Raw genomic sequence first — 23,778 nt, forward strand, 5'->3', positions numbered from 1 at the left:
AAGATTGTCTCTTAAGTGAAGCACAGTGAGTTCAGACTGCTCTTACAGAATATCAAAAGACTTGAAAACGTGTATGTTGTTTTAGTAAAATGGAAACTTTTTACAGATTTTGTATTCCATGTATAGATGTAGGGAACACATATCACAACAGAAACTCTGTTCTTAAATTTGGTATAACTATCGGGAATATATTTTTAAGTTAAAAAAAGAAAAGCTAAAAAATAAGCCAAAAAATTTTTTTTTTGAATTTGAGCTATGCTTATTATACATTTGTTATACAATTAATGTAAAGTAAACTTTACATTAATTGTATATATTTTTACATTAATAACATTAATAAATTAATGTTATTAATGTAAAGTTTCTTAGCCATCAATTGTGTTACTAGACCAAATGCAGAAAAATTACATGAATTTATTTTTATATTTAAAACTCTTACAAACTGAATTGAAAATTGAAGTGGGTACCATGAGTTTCATTTCTTGGAGCTGATGGGTTTGATAATGCGCAATACAGTTGTTTTAACATACAGGAACAACAAAACGCCAATGATGACATTAGTTCAACGTTTATCGAGGATAAACCTGGAAATCTTACGTGATGAAGAATTGGATACACCAACTAATAATAAAGATGACCAAGTGATCACATGGCTAAGTATCCTTAAAAGTTTTTCCATTTATGAATAGAATTACTACTGATGGAGCAATTGTGTTGACTTGTAAACATTCAGGTTTACAAAGATGAAAGAAAACTCTAATGTAATTATATGATGGGTACGCATTGTATATCACATTGTTTGCAACTTGCAAGGAAAGACAGCTGCAATGGCTGCAGTTTCTAAACTCTGCAAAAAGCTCTTCGTATTTTATCATTCATTCACTATAATTTCAGCAGTTTATTGATCCACATAAATGGAACTCTGTAGATATTTACCATAGTAAACGCCTTGAAAATATATTAAACAGGAAAAGTGCTCACATTGCTACTTACTTTGCAATCTCTGTTGAGCAGCTCAGAAGTCAAAAGCATGTTGCTTATATTGTTGATTATCAGTCTTACCTCTTAGTTGTATGTCAAGCAATAGCAATATTTTCTAAAATAAGTACTGCAGTCTTCTTAAGTTAAACTTGCAACTTATCTTATAATAATTGTTTTAAATTTTCTTTCTACGCAGAAAAATAATGTAACTGTCATTGAAGTAAAGTCTGTGTAAGAGCAATCGATACTTAATTTAGAAAGATTTCAAAATTGGGTTTTTATTGGAAAAAGCTTATGACTTCCTACAATTTTAATGATAGGAATATTTCTTTAAACAATCATTTATGCATTGTTAAAATAATAAAGGGCAATTTTCAAAGACCATATGTATTAATTTGCCAAGTAGGTTTGATGCTGTAGAGAGTTTGCTTTGCAGTAAGAGGTGAAAAAACAGTTAGTTCTTTCTAAGTTAAAATGAAAAAAATATGTAAAACAGATATTTTCAACACCAGCACCAATCCTCTAGTTACTGATAAAGCTGTCAATGATCAAATATTATGCAAAGGTGTAGATATTTGTGCTATTTTACCAGTGTAGATTTTTTTGAAAGAACACATGATCAACTAGGCTATGTGTAAAAAAAAATCTTGGTAAGAAATCCACCAAAATCTTGGTAAGAAATCAGTTTAACAGTAAGTTCAGCAGATGCAGAGTGCGACTTCAGCTCATTGAAAAATGTAAAAGGGAATAAAAGAGTTATTGTCTTTAACAGGTTATTCAGTATGCAACTTAAAATATATTTTAATGGCCCAACTTTAGAAAACTTTAGCCCTCAACAATTTTTTAAACATGGCTTCTCAAACCAAAATTTGGGAATAAATTGGGTGCAACACAGCAAAAAAAGCCAGCTTACATCAGGGCTTGCGATGAAGAAAATCGTTAAGCGTGTTATATCGCGCTCGTAAAATTAAAATATGTTTTCATCGAGTGTGATAATGTGCGCTCGAGATAACGTCAGCGAGCGCGATCATGAAAATTGCTGAAGGCGATGCTCATAAAAAGTATTTTATTTTTTATATCTTTTTTTATTTGTTACATAATTATTTCATCAAAAAATGTTTGAATTAGTATCACACTCATGAAACTACTTCAACGAATTAGATTTTTATACTTCCAAACTTCTTGTATATTGTCAGATCGCGATTTTATTTTTAACTATTTATGTTATAAAAAAATAATATCAAACAAAAACGTAACTTCTTATTGATTTAGTATTGAAGTATAATTTAGTGACTTAGTTTTGCTTCGTTGTTTTGATATAAGTATTTTAAAATGTTATGCTGTAAACTTAATTAACGGTTAATGGTTTTTATATTTCTTGATATTTTTTATTCAAATTAATTATTTAATTTTTTCAAAAATTTCTTTTTTAAATTACGTTTTTTTATCTTAAAAAAATAACACAAGAATAATTTGAAATAATAATAAATAAGAGTAATAACTTTCCATTTAATAAATGTTGACATCATTACTTTGTTTCCTTTTCGAATGTCCTTGATTGCGAACATTCTAAACAACAGAATCGTTTTAAATTTGAGTTAAAATAAATAATAGTTAATAAAAAACCTATACCATGAACAAAAACTAATTTAAAAATTACTCAATTATTAATATTTATTTTTATTATAAACGATGTGTGGAATATTACAAACAATAAATCAAATAAATGCGGTAGTGGTGTAGTGGTAAAGCGCTCGCTTCATAAGCGAGAGGTTCCAAGTTCGATCCCCACCACGTCCCTGGTAGTACCGCGCTCAACTCGTTTCTCCGCGCAGCGGCCTTGTTCGTCAAGGTTCGTGTTTCAGAGTTATAGAGTTGAGAGAGGGTTATAACTACTATTAAGTAGCCTCCTCATCTGTAGTGGCCTTCTCGGCCTTGAGGAGGTGAATAACGAAAAACAAAAAAACAAAAAAATCTTACTTGATATTTTCACAAGATTAAAAATACTCTTTTCAATTTTCTTATAATGGTTTTTTTAATTTTCTATTCTCATTTTATTTGCCCATTTTATATTCACATTGTGTTTCCACGTGCACATTCCATTATTGAAATTAGTGACTATTAACGACTTTAAACTGCTCATTCATTACGTTAGTGCAAAAGAGAACGACGTTGTGCTTTATATTTTATATCAGTGCTTTGATAACAGAATATCTTTAATAATAAATCTTTTTTAAATATTTTATGAAAATAAAAAAATAATCCCGAACTATTGGACGAGCGTTATTTTATACACTCGTTTTAAGCTGAACGAGCGTTGTTTATCGCGCCTAGAACGTTTGAAAATACCGTTTACGGACGCGTTTACGGACGCGTTTTACGAGCGGAGCGCAATCGCGCTCACTTCATCACAAGCCCTGTTACATGGATAAAAAGCAACCGATTTTTAAATGGAAGATTACTTCTGTTAAAATTTTTCATGATCATTTTTTAGGTGTATTTTGTAACTTAACTTAATATCATTAAACAATTTTCAGTATTTGTTTATACTATTTTTTAATCCTCAATTCCATTTTTTTTACTAAATAATTTATTTTTAATTAAATAGTTTTTTGTTATTCATATTTTAGAAATCCGGTATTTTAATTAATTTTTTTCCGTTGTTTCCCTACAGTTAAGAAAAAAATTTAACATACCGGATTACTGATAATCATAGCAGACAACTTGAGTAAGACTTCAATGGTATGTTATGACAACTCGAGTAAGACTTTAATGGTATGTTAGTTGCCAGAATGGCAACTAGGAAAAAACTTGAGGTTACACCACTGAATTTGGTATCTTAATTGATTACAATCATTTGCAGCATTTTTAATATTTATTGATGAACCCCAAAACACTTATACTTTAATGGGTGAACTATTTTTTATTAAAAAATTAATCAATCATGAGTTTTCATGATTTTTTGTTCAGCTTTTTTAAGTAGAAATGAAGTTTTTAGAGATACTTTTATAAAGCTAATTCTTGTATTTACAATGTCTGAAAACTTTAACTTATTTAGGATAGCATTGAAACTGAAGAAAAAGAAGATGATACCGGCATGTATTGTTTATTTTGTTTATATTACTTATTTAATAATTTCTGGGTGATTTAGATTTTCAAAAACTTATGGGTAGTTTAATTTTATACTCTTTCATAGTATTTTGTAGTAAAAGGACAATTTGGTTTTTTTTTAATTTTTAAATCAACCTATGTTGATGGGAAGACAATGTTGTTTTCTTTGACACAATTTACTTGATTATATTTTATTTTTAGAGCAATTATATATTTATGTAAGTGCCTAGTGTGATATATTCAATTTTACTTAACAGCTTGATTATTTAATTAGTTTAATGATTTATTTTTTTAAGCCTATTAATTTTTCTGCTAATTAATTTTTTGCAGACAGTTTTATTTCGCATTGAATCTATTAGCTAAATTTTAAAAGGCTTGACAAGCAAATTTGTTTGCAAAATAGATTTTTAAAAAAATACTTCTTAAGATATCAAGAAAAAAATTAAATATTTTAACAACTCATTTTTTTAATACAATTTTTAAAATGTTTCTTTTTTTTAATTGGACAATTATTTTTTCGTCACTCTATATAAAACAACATTAAAATATCGCTTAATTGTTGATGTTGCTTAAATGTAAAAAAAAGTGTTGAAAGAGACTTTTTTTACCATTAAAGTTTCTTTCGACTACTATATAAGGATATATATATATATATATATATATATATATATATATATATATATATATATATATATATATATATATATATATATAGATAGATAGATAGATAGATAGCCTAGCTTTCTTTGAGTTAGGAGAGCGTTTACGATGTTGTTCAACAATTTAAAACAGATATTGTTTCTGGTCTTTCTGTTAAGTCAGTGAGTAATTGAATGTAGTGGCTAAAGCAATGACTCTCTCAGCGCTGTCTTTGATTATTTTTAAAGGTTTGGCAGTGTTCTTTCCAATGATGAACGATGGCAGTTCTGGCCACTTATCTACATCTTCTGACAAAAAAGTGGTGTCAATTTGAAGGGCTGCAAAGGACAGGTGAGATGCAGGTCCAATGAAATGATTGAGAGTTTTTGTGCTGAGGTTTTCTTTTCCTGTATGTCTGACTGAACGATCTTCACCCCTGCTGGGTGCTCTCATAGTTAACTCACCATTTTCTGATTTGTGTTCAGTGTCACCATGTCTGAGAAGAGGCTAAAAAGTACCATTTCTTTTCTAAAATACCATAAATGGCGTCCAATTGCACTGGCAGCTGTTTTGGCTACTGCATCATTAGTTGAATGGTAGTCTGCAATGACTCAAATGAAGTTCAGATTGTTGCTCAGAGCATTGGATGCATTTGGAGATGTGAGCCTTCACATAAATCAGTGTGACAAACAAACTGAACTCTAGGCAAGCACTGCTTTCATGCTTTGTCAGTTTGAATTGGTGTTGAAACAGAAAGGTTTTCAAATTGTATAGCAACTTTGACATCCATCTTGCATGATGGAATGCACCAGGAACTCTGAAACTATTACCTCTTGGAGGACAGTATCCCAGGAAAATTAATGTGAGTTCGAAAAGTTCTTGGTAATCTTTTCTAGGAAGACATCCTTCTTGTCCCACTAGAACATTCTTTGCGAAAATGACCACATGCTTGAGGTTGTCAAGACTGGCATTTAATCGACTATCCATACAACACTTGTAATCAGCATGGTCTATTTGAGGCCAGAATTCCTGAAAACAACAAAATAGTGCTATACTTGGACCAGATGTCAGACCAAACAATTTCTTAACATGTCTCCACATACCACTTCAAACACGTGATGTCTACAAGCAAGCCAGAGTATTTCTTTGCCTTACTTCTTCTCCAGTAAAACACAAGATCTTTTTAAACGACCTGTGTTAAGTGCAGTTGTGTCAAATGATATTCCAGCAATCTGCTCTGTCAGATTCCACTCCAGTAAAGTTGCAAATGTTGACTGTGCCACATGTTCTCTTGTTCCCTGTCCAATTATGGGGATGGCAAGAAGTTTCTCGGTATGACAACCTGTTACCAGAATTGCGATACAGTCTTCTTTCTCTGGTTCACCGCGCATGGCTGGAAGTAGTTTACCGTCAACATGGACCAACAAGGGGCCATCAGCAGCAAATGAAGCTTTCATGGTGTCAGCTTGATGGATTTGGTGCATTCCTCTGTTTCTACTAATACTACTAGTAGACAGTGGCAGGATAGTTACATCTTGGTTGCTAAATATTTGTGCTGCTGCTGTGAGGATAAATGCAGCTTTTCTGTCGCTGATATTTGTACGATCCAACACTGCTGAAACCTTAGGTGTTAAAACATACTTAGCCACTACTTTTGCACGTTTTGGAGTCTTATTGAAGCTGGCCTGTTCTTCTCCAGATGCCTCATCTTGGAATGATTCAGCTTCAGAACTAGTGAACAGGCCTGCTCTGGACAAAGTTGCAGATTCAGCAGCACTGTTCTTTCTTTCTTTTTCTTTGGATCGTTGTTCTACCTCTTTGGACACTCTTTTCGCCTTTCTCTCTTCTTTCTTGGACAAGTTGGTATTCACACCACTCATGGCATGTTTCCTTTAAGACTGCTGATCGATCAAAAACAGTTTATCTTTTTCAATTGTAATCAAATTCATGCAATCATGGTGAGAAATGTCAAACAACACGCTGATAGACTGCTCAAGTTCTGTTTCTAGAGCAACAACTCTTCTACTTTTATTGCAACAGACGTTCCGGTAACCGTCTAATAAATCCTCAAATTTTCTAATGATATTAGAAAGTTCAGTTCAGTTGTTGGTACCCTTGGTTTGGCCCAAATTTCGCATAGCTGTTGAACGGCCATTTTAACAGATTCTTTTTGTTACAGTTTTTCATTCTTATGATGGTGAAAATAAACTCTCAAAACTTTACAAGTCGTTGGCAACCTTTGACCGTCAAATATATCTTTTGGCTCACCAAATTGTATTAAATTTCTTTTGTAAGGTATTGTTATCCATTTTTTTCTTATATTATTATTTTTTTTTATTCTGATTCACTCCCAACAAGGCTGCAAGCAACCACTATTAAAGGTATCCCAATGTGCCGAGTCAAGTTGTGTTTGTATTAAAAAGAATGATAAAAGAAAATGTTTAGGCTGAATTTTTTTTGAGTAAAACAAAATATTCGATAAGAAATCTAAAAATTCTTTTTTTGTTTATTTTTTATTTTTATTTTTTCATTACTAAAGATTTCATTACTAAAGATTTCATTACTAAAGATTTCATTACTAAAGATTTCATAACTAAAGATTACTAAAGATTTTGTTTAGTTACTTATGGTTATATAAAAGTTTTTTTTTCATCGTATATTACTATAGAATTTTTTTAGTCATTTTAAGCTCTTTTTTTTGGTTATTTTTACGAATTTTGAATTAAAAATATAAATAAAATATTTCAGATATTCCAAGCTTGTCTGTTGCTATAAATTATTTTTGTGTTATATTTATTCTTATAAAATGATTATTATTCTTAATAAGATTCTATTAAAAAAATTATTTTGTATTATTTAACTCTTTCACTACCGCTGACAGTGGCTTTTGATTTTATAAAATTTTGACTGCAAACTGCTGGTAGCAGCGTTTGAGCACAATTTATCTTGTTTTGTACATAAATTTTCACTCTAGACACATAATTTGTTTGGTTCTTAAGGTTTAATTAATTCTCTACATAATCAAAAACAAATAAAGAGCCATATTGTGTAATTATAAAAAGTTATCACTTGACAAAGTTGAAAAATCCTGAGTAAAAATCCTTGATAAAAAAGACACTGTAAAACTTATCTTGTAGAAGTGTAGAAGTATTTTGCTCACTAATTACAATAGTCTTTTGAAGAAAAACATTTATTTTTTTACATTAAATGAGTTTTAATATCTTAGTTATTATTTATAATGGTTTAAGCACTTTGCATTTCTTATTGTTCAATGATGCGTGTTAATAACTTATTTAATTGAAAAGTTCATTTGTTTAGCTTTTTATCAATATATAGTTTGTTACGGTTTTAAAGAGATTTACTAATCAAATTTTAATTAGTTTTTAATGTTATGCCAGCCAAATTTTATTCAAAAAAATGTATGGTTGCAGCGAAAAGATTTTTGTTAAAATGGCTAATAGCAAATGATTTAACCTTTTAAAAGTTTAATTAACAGCATTTATTTACTAAACTTTTTATCGGACACAAATATTCTCAAAATTTTGATTTAATTATGTTAGAATATATTTAATGAAATTTATTCTGTAAAACATGCTTTATTTAATTTTAAAATTGAAGAGTTATTGCAAAAGGTAGCAAAAAAGTGTTATCAAAAGCAATATTAATATTAAGCAATATTAATATTAATATTAGAAAAGCATTATCGAAACAATTTTAAAATTGATATCATTTAACAAAAAACTCTTTATTGTCAATTTTGGTATTTCTTTGAATTGTAATGTTAAGAGACAAGTGTTTTAATGTAAAACACTTGCCAAATACGACAAATTGGAAATATTAAGTATAATATGTTTTTTAATGCATGCTTTTTAAAATGTTTCTATCTTTTCTAATTGTACAATTATTTTTTTGTCATTCTATATAAAATGACATTAAAATGTCGCCTAATTGTTGATGTTGCTTAAATGTGAAAAAAAAAACGTTAAGAAAAAAAAAGAGACTTCTTTTACCATTAAAGTCTCTTTCGACTACTATATAAGGATAGATATATATATATCAGGGGCTATTTTAGACCATTTTCAACAACCGTTTTCATTTCAGTGTCAACCGTACTTGGGCGCCGCCCAAATTAAAAATTGAGGTTCTTTTTTTTTTTTTTTCATGTTTTTTATGGCAAATGTTGTTTCTTTCACAAAAAAAACTCTTATATTTGGCAATATTTTCGCTAAATTTCTCCAGGACGGGGGTACGGCTGCCCAAATATTTTTCCTAGAATAGCCCCTGTATATATATATATATATATATATATATATATATATATATATATATATATATATATATATATATATATATATATATATATATATATATTAGGGTGTCCCTAAAAACAATTTTTTTGAAAAAAATCTGCTCCCACCCTTTAAATGTGTTCTATATAATACAAAAACACTAGGTTTAAAATTTTGTTGAATAAAAAATATTTTTAGAGGTCCCCCAAAACCCTTTAATATTTAATGGGTCCCTAATAATTAAAAAAAAAAGTTTCTCGAAAATAGGTCAACCTGGTACTCAAATGAAGCGAAATTATATAAAAATTTCAAAAATAACATTCATTTTGAAATAATATAGTTATTTTAGGTTTTACTACGTAAAAATCTTGTTTTTTAGCAAAAAATGAAATAAGTGAATTTTTCATGATAATTGTGATAAATAAGTTTAAACTTCAAATTTATTTTTCAAAATGAATATTATTTTTGAAATTTTTATATAATTGTGCTTCATTTGAGTACCAGGTTGACCTATTTTTGAGAAACTTTTTTTTTGAAAATATTAGGGACCCGTTAAATATTAAAGGGTCTTGGGGGACCTCTATAAATATGTTTTTTTCAAAAAAAAATTTAAACCTAGTGTTTTCGTATTATATAGAACACATTTAAGGGGTGGGAGCAGATTTTTTTCAAAAAAGTTGTTTTTAGGGCCACCCTAATATATATATATATATGTATATATATATATTTTTTTGTAATTCATCCCCAAGGCCAAGAAGGCCACTACAGATGAGGAGGCTACATGTGGTTATAACCCTCTCTCAACTCTATAACTCTGAAACAGGAACCTTGACGAACAAGGCCGCTGTGCGGAGAAACAAGTTGAGCGCGGTACTACCAGGGAAGTGATGAGAATTGAACTCGGAACCTCTTGCTTATGAAGCGAGCGCTCTACCACTACACCACTACTACACACCACTACTACTACAAGTTCCAAAGTGTTGTAGGGGAAAAAACTAGACAAATAAAAGTTTTTAGAGCATGCAGGAACAGATACAGTAAAAGAATGAGACTTTGCTGAATGATGAGTCAAGCAAGATTGAGTTCTAGTAGATGGAACTAGAGATGATAGCTCCTTTGTGCAGCAACCATAATATTATTTGTAGAAAAGAGAAAGAGATGCAACTTTACAATGATGGGAAAGAGCTTCAAACTTAGCAAACAAAGCAGGTCCAACTTCGTTTACAATGCATTTTTGGACTTTGGACCTTGTCTAGAAGAGAAAGAGCATCATTAGAAGAACCAGCCCAAATATATCAGCAGTATTCCATACAGGAAGGAATAAGAGGTTTGTAGAGGTAGAGAATGGAATCAGGAGAGAGAAAATGGTGAGGATGATAAAGAGAAGCAACCTTAGCAGATGCTAATTTAGCAATCGATGGTATTTATGGTTTCCATGAAAGGTTAGTAGTAAACAATAATCCAAGAAGACGTAAGGCAGAGGACTCAGTGAGAGGGTTGCCATCCATTAATATAGGAATGTTGACAGTACTGCAATAGTTGTTTGAAGTAAATAACTGAGTTTTGTTGGAGTTAAAATTTGCAAGGCACTGTGAGCCCCAATCTGTTACAGAAGTGAGATCAGAATCAAAATTGGCTGTCTGTTCTAAGCGATTGAAAAGAGAAAACTTTTTATCAAGACAGTATTATAAAGTTAAGTCACCAGCAAAAAGAGCTACTTTAGATGTAAGGTTGTCAGGAAGTTCATTAATGTAGATACCAAACAAAACAGGACCAAAGATAGAATTTGAGGTATCCCAGAACTTACTGGAAATAAAGAAGAGTGTTGGCCTTTGAGGATGACTTTAATAAAGTGGTTAGAAAGAAATGATTTGATGATCTCAAAGGCTTTCCCAGGTGCACCATATAAAACAAGCTTATGGAGAAGACTAGCATGTCAATTTTTGTTGAAAGCCTTAGATATGTCAAGATCAATAGCCCTAGCCTCTGTCTCCATCTAATGCACGATAATTTCTTTCAGTCACAGCAATTAGCAAGTCAGCCAAAAAATGAGAAGATCGAAAACTGTATTAATTTTCTGATAGTAATTTATTTGACTCAATATGGGATGTGAAAAATTTGTTGATCAAAAACTCAAAGACCTTGCTAATAACAGAAAGAAGACTGATCGATAATTAAAAAACTAATCGGATAAAAATTAAGGGATATATATATATCCATATAATAATCCATTAAGGGATATGGTCAATAGTTTAAGAGAAGACTGTATTTAAATACTCCTTGACACTACTCCTTATCCCCAATACTCCCCCATTCTTAGGGATGTGATCTTTTGAAAATAAAATTAAGTATCTCTAAGTAACAAAATAAATAAAAGTACATAATATATTTAAACTAAAGAGTTTATAAATTTAGTGTAAAGTTTACAGTTTTTTTGTTTTGCTTGAATGTTTATATGATTTTCAATGTTTTATTTTTTTAAACATTTTTTGTTTAATGATTAAGGGGATGGACCAAGAGAGAAAAGTACACTAAAAAAGAAATGGAAACCAAAGCCACCAATTCCAAGAGAAGCACATAGAGTTGGTTCAAACAAAAAAGTTTATTTTGTGTGCAATGAACGTAGGTTTTTAAAATTATTTTTACATCATTGTTTTTCACTTTTTTATTTCATGAAATAAAATTTTTGTCAGTTTATTTTTTATTCTTTTTTTTACTAGTGAACCATGGATCAAGTTATCCAATTTTGTAATTTTTTTTTTAGCTGGTGAACCATGGATCAAGTTACCCCATGTTACTCCAGCAGAAATTGTTGCTGCACGGAAAATTATTAAATTCTTTACTGGTCGATTAGATACTCAAGTAAGTAAAATGGATCTTGAATTTTCATATCAGGGGTAGTTATTCTTTTGTATGTATAGATAGGGTAAAACACCCAGTCCAAAGCATAAAAAAACACTAAACGTACATATTAGATTTTTTACAACCCAAAATAAAGTAAAAAAATAATAAAGTCACCCACCAAAACATTTTTAAAGCATTTTTAAAAAAAAGTTTAAGTGCGTTCTTTGTTGACATTAACAAAACAATATCAAACTCCCTACTTTCATTTTAAGCAACATTGAAATAAAAGTCTAAAAAATGGAATAGTAAAACATTTTTTACTGCAGTCATTTTACTTTCAACAATATCTTTTGTCTTTTTTCAATAATTGCTTTACATTTTTTTTAAACATTCTTAAATATAGAAACAATTTAATACTCATAAGAACAGCAGTTACACAATTTGATTCACACAACACAAGTTGTAGCAGCAGTTGCATGATTAGTTGCAAAGTATTGCATGCAAACCTGATTTACTGCTTTTATTTTACAAAATGTTTGGTGAAAGGATAAATATTTAAAAAAAAGAAAAAAGTTAGTTAAAGTTATTACTATTGAAGTTATTTAAAAAAACTAGACGAAATAAAGTTCTTAGATCGTAAGGAAACAAATAAAGCAAAAAGATGAGTCATGCCAAAGTGAGTTTTGGTTGATGAAACAAGATATAACTCATTTGAGCAGTGATCATCGTAGTATTTTTAGAAGAAAAAAAGTTACAACATTATGATGATGGGGAGTTAAAGCTTGGTAGCAAGCAGGTCCAACTACATTTACAATACGTTTTTGTACCTTGTCTAGAGGAGAAAAGACATGACTTGATTGTAAATATGTTTTCCATGTGAAGTCAAAAAAAAACAAAAGTAAAATTCGAATCTTTTTTAAATTCTAATATTACCAATGTAATAGACAATAATAAACTTACGGAAAAAGATCTGTTTGATGCAATGTTTTTATTAAAACCTAAAAAAAGTTTAGGATATGATGATATTAGTAGTTGCGTCATTATAAAATCGATAAAATATATAACTATTCCACTATTACACATTTTTAATCTATCTTTAAAACAAGGCATTTGTCCTGAAAAACTTGATATTGCAAAAGTTGTACCAATTTTCAAATCCGGTGATGTTTCAAACGTTGTAAATACTAGAAAGAATTATGTACAATAGACTTTGTTCCTTTCTAAATAGTAATAACATTCTTTACAACAAACAATTCGGAAATAAGTCAAGACATTCCACAAGACACAGTTGATCATAACATTCTTCTAGCTAAACTAAAACATTATGGCATAAAAAACTCAAACATTGATTGGTTTAAAAGTTATTTAACAAATAGAAAACAATATATATTGTATAACGAAGAAAAATCAAAATATACGACAGTCACATGCAGTGTTCCTTGAGAATCAATACTTGGACCACTACTCTTTCTTGTTTATATAAACGACTTACATAGGTTTTCTAATATTTTAGCTTCAATTTTATTCGCCGATGATATAAACTTGTTTTACTCTAATAGTAACATCAACTTCTTATTTGAAACAGTCAATAAGGAACTCACAAATTTAACTGAGTTGTTCAAGTTGAATAAACTATCCTTAAATATAATTATAACCACATACACTCTTTTTCATAGACTCCACGAAAAAAAAATTATTTTGTTAAAACTTCTCTATCTTTGTATTGATAATTCTATTATAAAAAGAGAGCACTCGTGCGCGTTCTTAGGAGTATTTCTAGACAAAAATCTTTCATGGCATGAACACATAAGTATAATAGAAAACAAAATATCAAAAAATATTGGCTTATTATATAAAGCTAAAAGGTTTTTAGACCAAAACTGTTTAAAAAATATATACTTTTCTTTTATTCACAGCTACCTTAATTATGGGAACATTGCTTGGTGCAGCACCAACGCAACCAAAATAAAAAAACTACTCAGAAGACAAAAACATGCTATACGAATTGTTTCAAATGTAAACAGTTTAACGCCCTCAAAAGGTTTATTTAATAAACTTAATATACTCAATGTTTATCATCTAAACATTTATCAGATACTCAATTGTATGTATAAAATTGATAATAAAATGACACCTCTAATATTTAATACCTTTTTTAATAAAATAAATCATATTTACTCTACTAGATTTTCAAATCAAAACTACATTCAACCCAAAACCTATTATACGGCCACCAAATTCTCTATTGCAAATAGAGGACCCAAATTATGGAATTCTTAATTTAATAACGACATCAAAACTACTACTTCTTTTCACAAATTTAAAATAAACTTAAACAAAAACATCTTACTATTGACAATGAATTAAGTTATTTTAAAAATTTTTTTTTTTTTTTTTTAATCTTTTTTATTATTTTCTGGTTTTTATTTTCTTTATTTATCTTTTTAATTTCCTTATGCGAACAAGCCACCTGGTTTGCTTTTTTCTGTTCTTGATATTATTAACTTAAACAATGTAAAAAATAACTCTTAATCCCATTAATAATTATTGATTAACAATCAATAAAATTATTTCAACGAATAGTTCTTTTTATAACTTTATTTTCAAATCAGCTCTTATATATAACTTTGTTTTGTTTTGTTTTTTGTACACCTTGAGATTTTTATTGTCTTTTATTAAATTGTGTCATATTTTTTTGTTTTTTGGCTTTTGTTAATTAAATAAAAATATATTTCAATTAATTTTTAACGGTATAATAAAATATTTATCTTATAAAACTACTGCTTTATAATGTAAAAATACGATGTAAACTACGGAACTTAGTGATAAGACTATTTTTGTCTTTTTTTTGCCCCTGCCATGTACTTATTTATTTATACATTTTGGTATTGCAGTATTTTTAAAACTGCGAAATATATACATAAAAAAAAAAAAAAAAAAAAATAAAGTCAGTTGTGAAAGATAATCTAAGATTGTGTAAATTAGAGGACTTAGTAAGAGTGTTGCCTTTAAAATTTAAATAACTGTGATGTGTTATTTTAAGCTGTAAAGATATCAATTATGTAAAACTAAATTTGAGTTCTATTTTAAACTTAAAAAATGATTAACCCCTAACAGAGAACAAGAGATGGAAATGATTATTTCATCTGATAACTTGTTTTCAACTATAAAAGTTTTGAAACCATTTTTATAATCATAATCAAAATTTTCCCATTTGGTTTTTCTTTTAAAGTAAAATTCAAAATGATGTAAAACTTTGCACCATTATTTAAATGGATGAATTGGATGAATGGATAAATTTAATAATTTTTCAACATTCTACTTAAATACAAAAACAAATCCATGATGAATTTTTATTTTATTTTGACTTATAATGGTATGCAACAAACAAACAAAATTAATTTTTTTTTTCTATGGTTATTCTGATTTTTTTCCTGTATAGTTTTCTCAAGGTGTCATTCTCAATTCTTTAGATATTTTGTTAGTATTTCTTTCTTTCTTGTTACATTTTTTATTACATGTTTTATTACATATTTAATGTTTTAGCTACTTATTTATGAGCAAACTATTTTTATAGTATTAATAAAAATTGCTTTTCGTTTTAAACCCAATTTTGTCACTTTTCTTAAAGTTTTAATTTTTGCGTGTCAAAGTGACAAAGCAAAGATGACAGTTAATGTTTTGCTCTGTGGTTGTTAGGACTTTAATTAAAACGTTTCCTAAAAATTTCTACTTTAAAGATCATCTTTAGATAAAATCGTATCCACCATTTCCAGGTAATGAATCTCAGTTACTTCGTGCACAAATTTCTCGAATATCTGCCTGCACTCAAATTAGTCCTGCTGGTTTCTACATATTTGATGATAATGATGATGAAGAGGAGGAAGATCTTGAAGAAGGTTTTGTTTGAACTATATTCTCCTTAAAATGTTTGGTCTATCTTGGTTTGATTTTTCTAATGTTATTTATTCTAGCTCACAAGTCTTATATGGTCAACGATGAGTTTGAGGGTCTTTCTCTAAATGAACTAACAGACCCATCAATGACAAGTTGGGTGCACCATACTCATTACCTCTTGCCGCAAGGTAGATGTTCTTGGTTTAATCCTTACGAAAAAGAAGATGAAGATACAGATGAAGAGGAAAGCGAAGAGGAGGAAAATAAAGAATCCATCAAGCCTGAAACTGGTCCAACAATATTGTCAAGTGTTGCAGATGATTCGAGTATTTTATTTTGTTTAGTATTTTTTCACAATATTTTTATCAATCTGTTTTACTATAAAAATAAAAAAGAAAGAGGTAGTGGTGTAGTGATGGATTTTTTTCTGTGCATGTGCTCTTGATATTGAATTCCGCTACATGGGCTTTCTTGTCAAGGTTTAACCTAGTTTAGGGGAGATAAAAAAGTAAAGATTAGTTTAGGAGATAAAAAAGTAAAGATAAGTTTGTACAAACTCAGTTAAATGGTTTTTAAAATTAATAATTAAAATTTAATACTTGCGATAAAGGTTCTTATAATATATTGTAATAGTAAATAGTAACACATTTGTTTTTTTCATTTCTACATTATAGATGTTGGAGTACATAGAGCTTGGAGTGTTCGTATATCATCAAAAGTTTTACCAGACTATGCTGTAGCAGTTGCGCATTCTAATTTATGGCCAGGTGCAGTGTCTATAGCTAAGGGAAAGTATGTTTTATGTTCTTACAAAGTATGTTTAAGTGTTCTTACGTATTTTATTTATTTATTTGAACTTTTTACTAAAATCCAATAAATATATCTAAACAATACAATTGCGTAGTAAATATATTCATTATTAATTCAGAACCTAAAAATCTCAAAGCCCATCACACTGCCAACACCTTTTATCCATAGAACAGTTAAATTGCACAGAAAATATGTCTAAACATTTGTGTTTTGTAAAATTGCAAGATAAGTAAGCTAGTGCAGTTTTAATTACATTTAAAATGCGTTAGTTGTATCTTTTTATCAAGGTTGGAATGTATGTTTGTATTATCAGCAAATCCTCTTGTTTAGCCCTAAGGTTGTTAAAGAGTTAATATTGTCAGGAAAAGTTTGAATTTTTTTGTGCCACAGAGTTTACTAAAAAATGAAGAAGAATGTCTTCTATCATAACTTTAACTAAGATTATAATGGAAAAGTTCAGTAATTTTTAAATGTTTTATTAATTTGAAGTAAGCTTATCGAGAAGTCAGAAAACATGTTATTTTCCTATTGTTCCTGTCCATATTTAGGTGTGGCACTATTATGACTTATAAATATTGAAGTATTACCAAAAGGTTTTTGTAATAATTGTAATTATTTTTATATCGGCTTTACCTTGCAAGTTCTAGTAGTTGGTGTGTAGGCAAGAGGAAAGGGAATCGGGAGAAAAGGAATCGGGTTTGATCCCCAATTAAGTTTTAAGGTCAAAGTTTTTTAATATTTTTCCATAATTAAACTTAGAGATTGGGTGGGTGCAAAAATAATTAGATACTTAATTTTTTAATAATTAAATAAAAAATAAACAAATAAAATTGAATAATTCTATATGCTCCATTAGTTTATAACTGTTTGCAATGTGCACGCAAAGAATAAATGACCTGCTAATAGAACATTCTGGATTTGTAGACAAAAAAATTGCTTGGATAAGCTGCGAAGTCGGTCTTGTTTCTAAAAGCTTTATTTTGTTTATCAGGGTTTCTTAACCTGTGGTCCATGGACTCCTCAAAGAACCATGCCATGCGTTTTGGAGTCCGTAAAATTTGCTTTTTTGAACTTTTTATGTTTTTAAAATTTGAAATTTTCGAAATAAAAAAAAAAATTTTTAATTTAAATATTTTGAAATTTTTATATTTTTAAATAATAGTTATAAGTAAGATATGTGCAATTAACTGAATGAGAGTCCAGATGTATCAGAGTGTAGCCACTTTTAAGTGTTTGTACGTTATGTACATCTAGAAACACCAAATATGAAATAAAAATTTCTGCTTTGCGACTCACGTTATACTGCTGTAAATACTACTGTATTATACAGAAGTTTGCTGATTATCAAAAAGACAAGTTTTGAAGCGTTTATTCAAGTTACGCGTAGAAGTCTCGATATTTTTGAAAAATAATAAAAGCGGATTGTATCAAAATTTTAGTGACTGAAAATTTTTTACAATGACAAACTTACTTAGCCGACATGTTTAGTTATTTAAATGATATAAAACCTCTCAAAAAACTCAAAATCGTAACCGGTAGACGTTAAAGACGAAATGCGTCTTATGTTGTCTAAGACAGCACCTCAGTTTAGTGTGCTTATCAAAAAGAAACATCTGCAGCCATCTCATTAAACAACTGTAATGCGCCTAATTTAACTTGATACTAATAAATAACGGTGTATGTATAAACGTATTTAAGTTTCTTTTTTATATATATACATTTGCAATTAAGTTTGGAAGGGGTCCATCAGATTGCTAAAATTTTGAAAGTGGTTCGTGACTACGAAAAGGTTAAGAACCATTATTGTAGATTGATGCTCATCAAAAGAAACAAGTACTAATGAGTTTAGACTATATGTGATGAATTATGCGGGTGAGGTAATATCTCCTAATATATACAGTATATATTATACAGTGTTGGATTATACAGTATAAATTGTATACAGTGTTGGTAATGTTAATAAATATTCTTTTAGACTTTTTACAAGAATATGATTTTCAATGAATGCTAATTTTCTCCTCTGTAGAAGGACCTCACCCCCTGTCTTCTGGACCCAATACCCTATGAGAAATATTTCCGTGCGCCGCTAAATTAAACTTTTTGATAAGTTTCCGTAGTACTCTTTGACAATAGTTAACAATGTTAACAATAAGTTTGGTCATTTAAAGATTTTTGTATCCATATAAAGTAAAATATGTAACTTGTTCATGTATTTACGGTTACTTTTTTTATATAATATACGAGTAATTATTAAAATACTTTTTTATTTTTTAGATTTTTTGAAAACCTATATGTTGGTTGGGGTCAAAAGTATTTGCCTTCATACTATAATCCACCCGCTCCACCAGATGTCCAGCAAGAATTTCCTACTGGTCCAGAAACAACCGAGCAAGAGGATCCAACGGCTGAAGAAGAAAAAGCTTTAAAAGCCAAAGAAGAAGAAGAAGCTGGCGAAGAAGTAGAAAACGAAGAAGAAGAAAATAATGATGAATGAATAAAAGAATATATAATATATTAATTTATGTGTATTTTAATTTTATTTACAATAATTAATTCAAAGAAAATTGTGTAATAATAAAAATGTCCAACTATTTTTTTTTGTTATTACTAGAACATTGGTTCATGTGAAAGATACATTCACAGTTATGCAGGACATTATTACAAAAATTCAAATCAACTGTTTCTTAAGTTACAGTAAATATTTTTATTCCCTAAGGAAAAGGTAATGAGATTCAGAACTTGATGGTGGTGGAGTAAAGAGATCCTTTTCTTATAGTGATTATTAAGGTGGTTTCAGGGGGAATCAGCGACACTGATTAGGAAAGATGGATGAGCTTCCCGGTTAAATCCTTCTCCGCGGTTATACCACCGTTAGGTCTGCCATACGTCCCTATACACCGGGAAAAGTCCCGGTTTTAAGCTCTGTGTCCCTGTCAAAAGTCTAGTTGTCCCGGTCAATATAAAATGATTAGACATATTTAAAAAATCTCTTAAAATTCGTAAAAATATTGATATTCGAACGCACGGAGCACCACCTTTTACAATAAGAAACATTTTTTGTTGCGCAAGTGATAACTTGATAAAATTTTTCTAAAGAAACAGAATTTTGCTTGGCAATTCAATGACTACCTAATTCACTATTTTTTTTAATTAAAAAAAGCGTGCTTAAAATTTTAAGACTCAACACCATGCTTATTATCTGTTGCGTATTGACATTGATTTCTTTTTATTATTAGCACAATATTGTTTTTAAATTTTAATTATTTGCTTTAGTTTGAGTAATTTAACAAGCATGCCAAAAAGGTAGTGTCACTTTTCAGACAATTTTACAAAAAAATGGCTTTGTATTAAAAGAAGAAAAAATGAAATAAAAGTTAAACTCCTTGAGTTACAAACCTTGTCTAATGAAACCGCCGATACAATAACAACGTTTTGTAGAAATACATTGAACAGCTATAATAGCAAAAGGCCTGGTGGCATTTGGAGCTGATAATACTAATTTTAGAGGGACAGAAAGGCACGGAATAAGTAATGTGTTTTAAAACTTAAAAGAAACATTGTCTGCAAATATAGAAGGAGTCGGTTGTCCTGCACACATTATTCATAATACAGCTTCTACTGCCGTTGATGTCTTGTTAAATACTATAGAATCTGTAATTTTAAAATTTCATAAATTTTTTTAAATAAATACAGTAAGGAATAAAAAACTTAAATATTTCTGCGAGTCCGCCGAGTTAACATATAATAACATATTATCACATTCAAGAAGTAGTTGGTTATCGCTCTTTCCAGCAATTGAAAGAATGCTAAAGTTGTAGAAACCATTGAAGAATTTTTTCTTGGAAGAAAATCCATTATCAGAAAGATTTTAATAATGGATTTTTTTCCATTGGAAGAAAATCCATTATAAGAAGTATACACTTTATTTGTACACAGTCAGATGTGTTTGTTTGAAGAACAAATTAGGAAACTTAAAAAATTGATTGTAACTGTTATTGAAGTAAAAAATATTTTAGAGGAATTAAAAAAACAATTAACTGAAAGATTAAGTAATAAGTTTTTAGGTATTCAAACTAGCCAAGCGTAAAACAAATTTAGAAAATATAATGAAATTACTATAACAAAAGAAGAAGAACTTGAAATGATGTAAAAAACTTTTTTAACATTGGAATTAATTATTTAGCAAAATGGTCAGTTGCAATGGCCAAATATGATGTTTTTTCGTGGATGCTTCTCAATGAAGTACCTGAATGGGAAAACGTTGCAAAAACCATTACATATTTAAGTGAAAAGGGTATATTTTTTACAGATTCTATTTATGAAAATGAAATAGAAATAATGTGCATAGTAATGTATTTTTTTAAGACTGAAGAGACGGAAAGAAAAGGTAATCTATTGAAAATGTGCCATTACTTGTTCGCCATTCCACCGCATAATGTGTAGGTTGAACACGTGTTCTCATTAATTCAAACTCAATGGACAGAAGAGCGTAATTTGCTTTCTATCGACACAATGAAATGTATAATTCGACGTGTTATGAATTTAAAAGTTTTATGTTGTGAATTTTACAACTATGTAAATAAGGAAAAAGAGCTGCTACGAAAAACCAGAATATCTGAAATATATGATTGAATAAAATAGAGTGATAATGAAGTCAGGGAGAGTAAAGGGGAGTGAAGAATGTTTGTAATATTATGTTCTGCATAAGTTCCGGTCGGTAGTCCGACATTTACGGCTGCCCTATCCTAGCGTCAACTTTCAAAAATGTTTCAAATTGAAGACTTATGTGCAAAAAAAAAGATAATAAAACTCTTCATGAGAAGTAAGTTTCTGCAGTAAAATAAACCAAAAAAAAAATACGCTTTATAAAAACAATACAAATACAATTAGATATCTTAAATATAAAATACCGTTTAACAATACAATAATAAATAGTATTAAGTATTTTAAATTACATCAATAGGACTTCAGTTAGAACTTTATTTAAAAGTTCGAACCTGAACATGTTTGAACTAATACGGAAAAAGTTCGAACTACTTCGAACTTTATTTTAGTAATGTTAAATCAGACAAAAGTAATACAAAGTAAAAGTATTTATTTGTTTATTATCATTAATTAGGAAAAAAGTAGATAACATCAAAGTACTCTTTATAGTTTGTTTTAAAAAAAGTTAGTGCATTTAAAGTTTCGTCATTTAAAGAACTTCTTATTTTAGTAGCAAAAAGTCCAAGACTAGAAAAAGCTCTCTCCGCTTCTACGGATGTAGGAGAAATTGGTTGAAGAGCTTTGAAAAGTAAATTTAAATTCTTGGGCCTAGCTTTGCTAGTTTCAAAAACAGCCATTTCTTTTTCCCAACGACGTCTGTTCCAATTTCCTGATGGTCAAGTTTCAGTGTCTGATTGTTTAGTAAAAAGTTTGAGTTGTTGAGCTAAATTCAATTCATTTTTGATATTTTTTACATTATCAGTTATACTATCAGTTATACTATTTACTTCCTTATTATTATCAAAGCTATCTTCAGATGGCTGAAATAATCGCTGAATGAGATAAGTAGCAAGATTTGTAATTGTCTTTTTTTTAATCTTGTTGCCAAATTGGTCATCTTTACTTAAGACATTCGGATTTGACAAGTACTTCATGGATGAATTAAATAAATGTTTTTTCTTTCAACTATTCTATATTCAAATGTCTGTTTAACAAATTGAATTACGGGTGTGTTAGCTTCATGAAGTTTTTTTTTTGTAAATTCAATCAAAATTTCAATACAAAAGATTAGCATATCCTTTTGAAAGAGTATTAATGGCCAATTTTATTGGTTTTAAAGCAATACAAAGTTTATTTATGACATCAAGCTCATTTTTAGTTAGAGGAAAATCAATATTCATAACAAATTAGAGCTATTTTTACTTCTGTTTGCATTCTCAAAAAAACGTTCAAGCATACCAACAGTGCTGCTCCATCTTGTCCTTGAATCACAAACCATATCTTTTTTACTTTTCCAAACTTTTCAATTATATTTGGTTGAAGTTCATCTTCGTTGCTCACTGGCGATCTACAAAATTTTTTAACCAATTTTTCTTATTTTTACCACAGTTTCTTGATATTAAAGTTCCATCAACGAAATAGAATCTTCACAAACTTCATGAACAGATTGAATATAATCACCAACTTTAATCCCATCTTCATCATTACTGTAACCTTGATCATAATCTACAGCTTCCATATCACCATCAACAGGGTTATTATCAGAACCATGTATATCAACTATATTTTTTGTAAAGAGCACATCAATCACACATAGATGAATAGCGTGGTTGTAAAACATTTGATGTTCAGGTTTAGTGTCATGACCAATTTTTTTCATTAAGCTAGCTCCATCAGTAACAGAAGCCACAATGTCTTTGTCCAAATTTAAATCAAATGAATTAAGCTTATCACTAATCAATTTAATAACTTTTGTTGCATTGTACCTTGGATTCTTATCATTCCAAGCGATTGAAATTCATCATTATGATGTAGATTTAAGTTCATATATCTTCTGTTTTTTACTGAAGTATATTCATAAAATATAAAACTAAATATACATTTATCTTCAAATTTCATGTTCAAAGAACTTATAACTTATTTCTTGACTAACGTGAAGTATTTAATGACAAGTTCGTGAACGGTTTGAGGACTTTGAGGTCGCAAAGTTTCACTTTTAGCAATGGTGTGAAAGCTGATTCCTTCACTAGCAAATAGTCGACTCAAAATTTAAGGAAGAGTATAATGGTCATCTTTGAAAAAACTTTCAACTTGCGGTATTTTGGCAGCAGGAATGTTTACTGCAGCCAATGCAGAGTTATTGCATTTAAGAATTTCAATTTTGTGTTTTGTTTTTAAAAATACCTTGTAATAGCTATTGTTGTTGAGCCAGGTTTTTTGAAAATAATTTTACAGAGTTTACACTTTGAACTCTGTAATTCTTCGGAAAATTCGAAATATCCCCATGTCTCAGATCTTTAGTTGTGCTTACATTTTTAAACTTTTCCAAATTTTTATCTCGTACAACTAAAACTTTTATTAGCTCGTCAACGCTATATTAACTTGTCTGTTTTTTTAATTCAGAAATTTTAACGATCTATTTTATGGGTATCACCATGGGATTTCTTTTACAATTAAAAATAAGTAATGCACGTAAATATTTTAGTTTTAAAACTTAAAAGTA

At 29.2% G+C, this 23,778-nt stretch overlaps 1 protein-coding gene across 4 annotated transcripts in view; it reads left to right on the top strand.

Moving 5' to 3' along the window:
* LOC100213424 (radial spoke head protein 6 homolog A) overlaps positions 1 to 19,152 on the top strand; it is a 47,346-nt gene extending 28,194 nt beyond the window's left edge. For all 4 annotated transcript variants that reach the window (XM_065820129.1, XM_065820130.1, XM_065820131.1 and 1 more), the window contains 7 exons: positions 4,040 to 4,076; positions 11,526 to 11,642; positions 11,785 to 11,882; positions 15,616 to 15,763; positions 15,839 to 16,087; positions 16,436 to 16,553; positions 18,846 to 19,152. In XM_065820129.1, the coding sequence (XP_065676201.1) occupies positions 4,040 to 4,076; positions 11,526 to 11,642; positions 11,785 to 11,882; positions 15,616 to 15,763; positions 15,839 to 16,087; positions 16,436 to 16,553; positions 18,846 to 19,065 (987 nt within the window). In that variant the 3' untranslated portion in view covers positions 19,066 to 19,152. The remainder of the gene's footprint in view (positions 1 to 4,039; positions 4,077 to 11,525; positions 11,643 to 11,784; positions 11,883 to 15,615; positions 15,764 to 15,838; positions 16,088 to 16,435; positions 16,554 to 18,845) is intronic.
* The last annotated feature ends 4,626 nt before the right edge of the window (positions 19,153 to 23,778 follow it).

Source organism: Hydra vulgaris, chromosome 15 (genome assembly GCF_038396675.1).
Source record: "Hydra vulgaris chromosome 15, alternate assembly HydraT2T_AEP".
NCBI classification, from domain to species: domain Eukaryota; kingdom Metazoa; phylum Cnidaria; class Hydrozoa; order Anthoathecata; family Hydridae; genus Hydra; species Hydra vulgaris.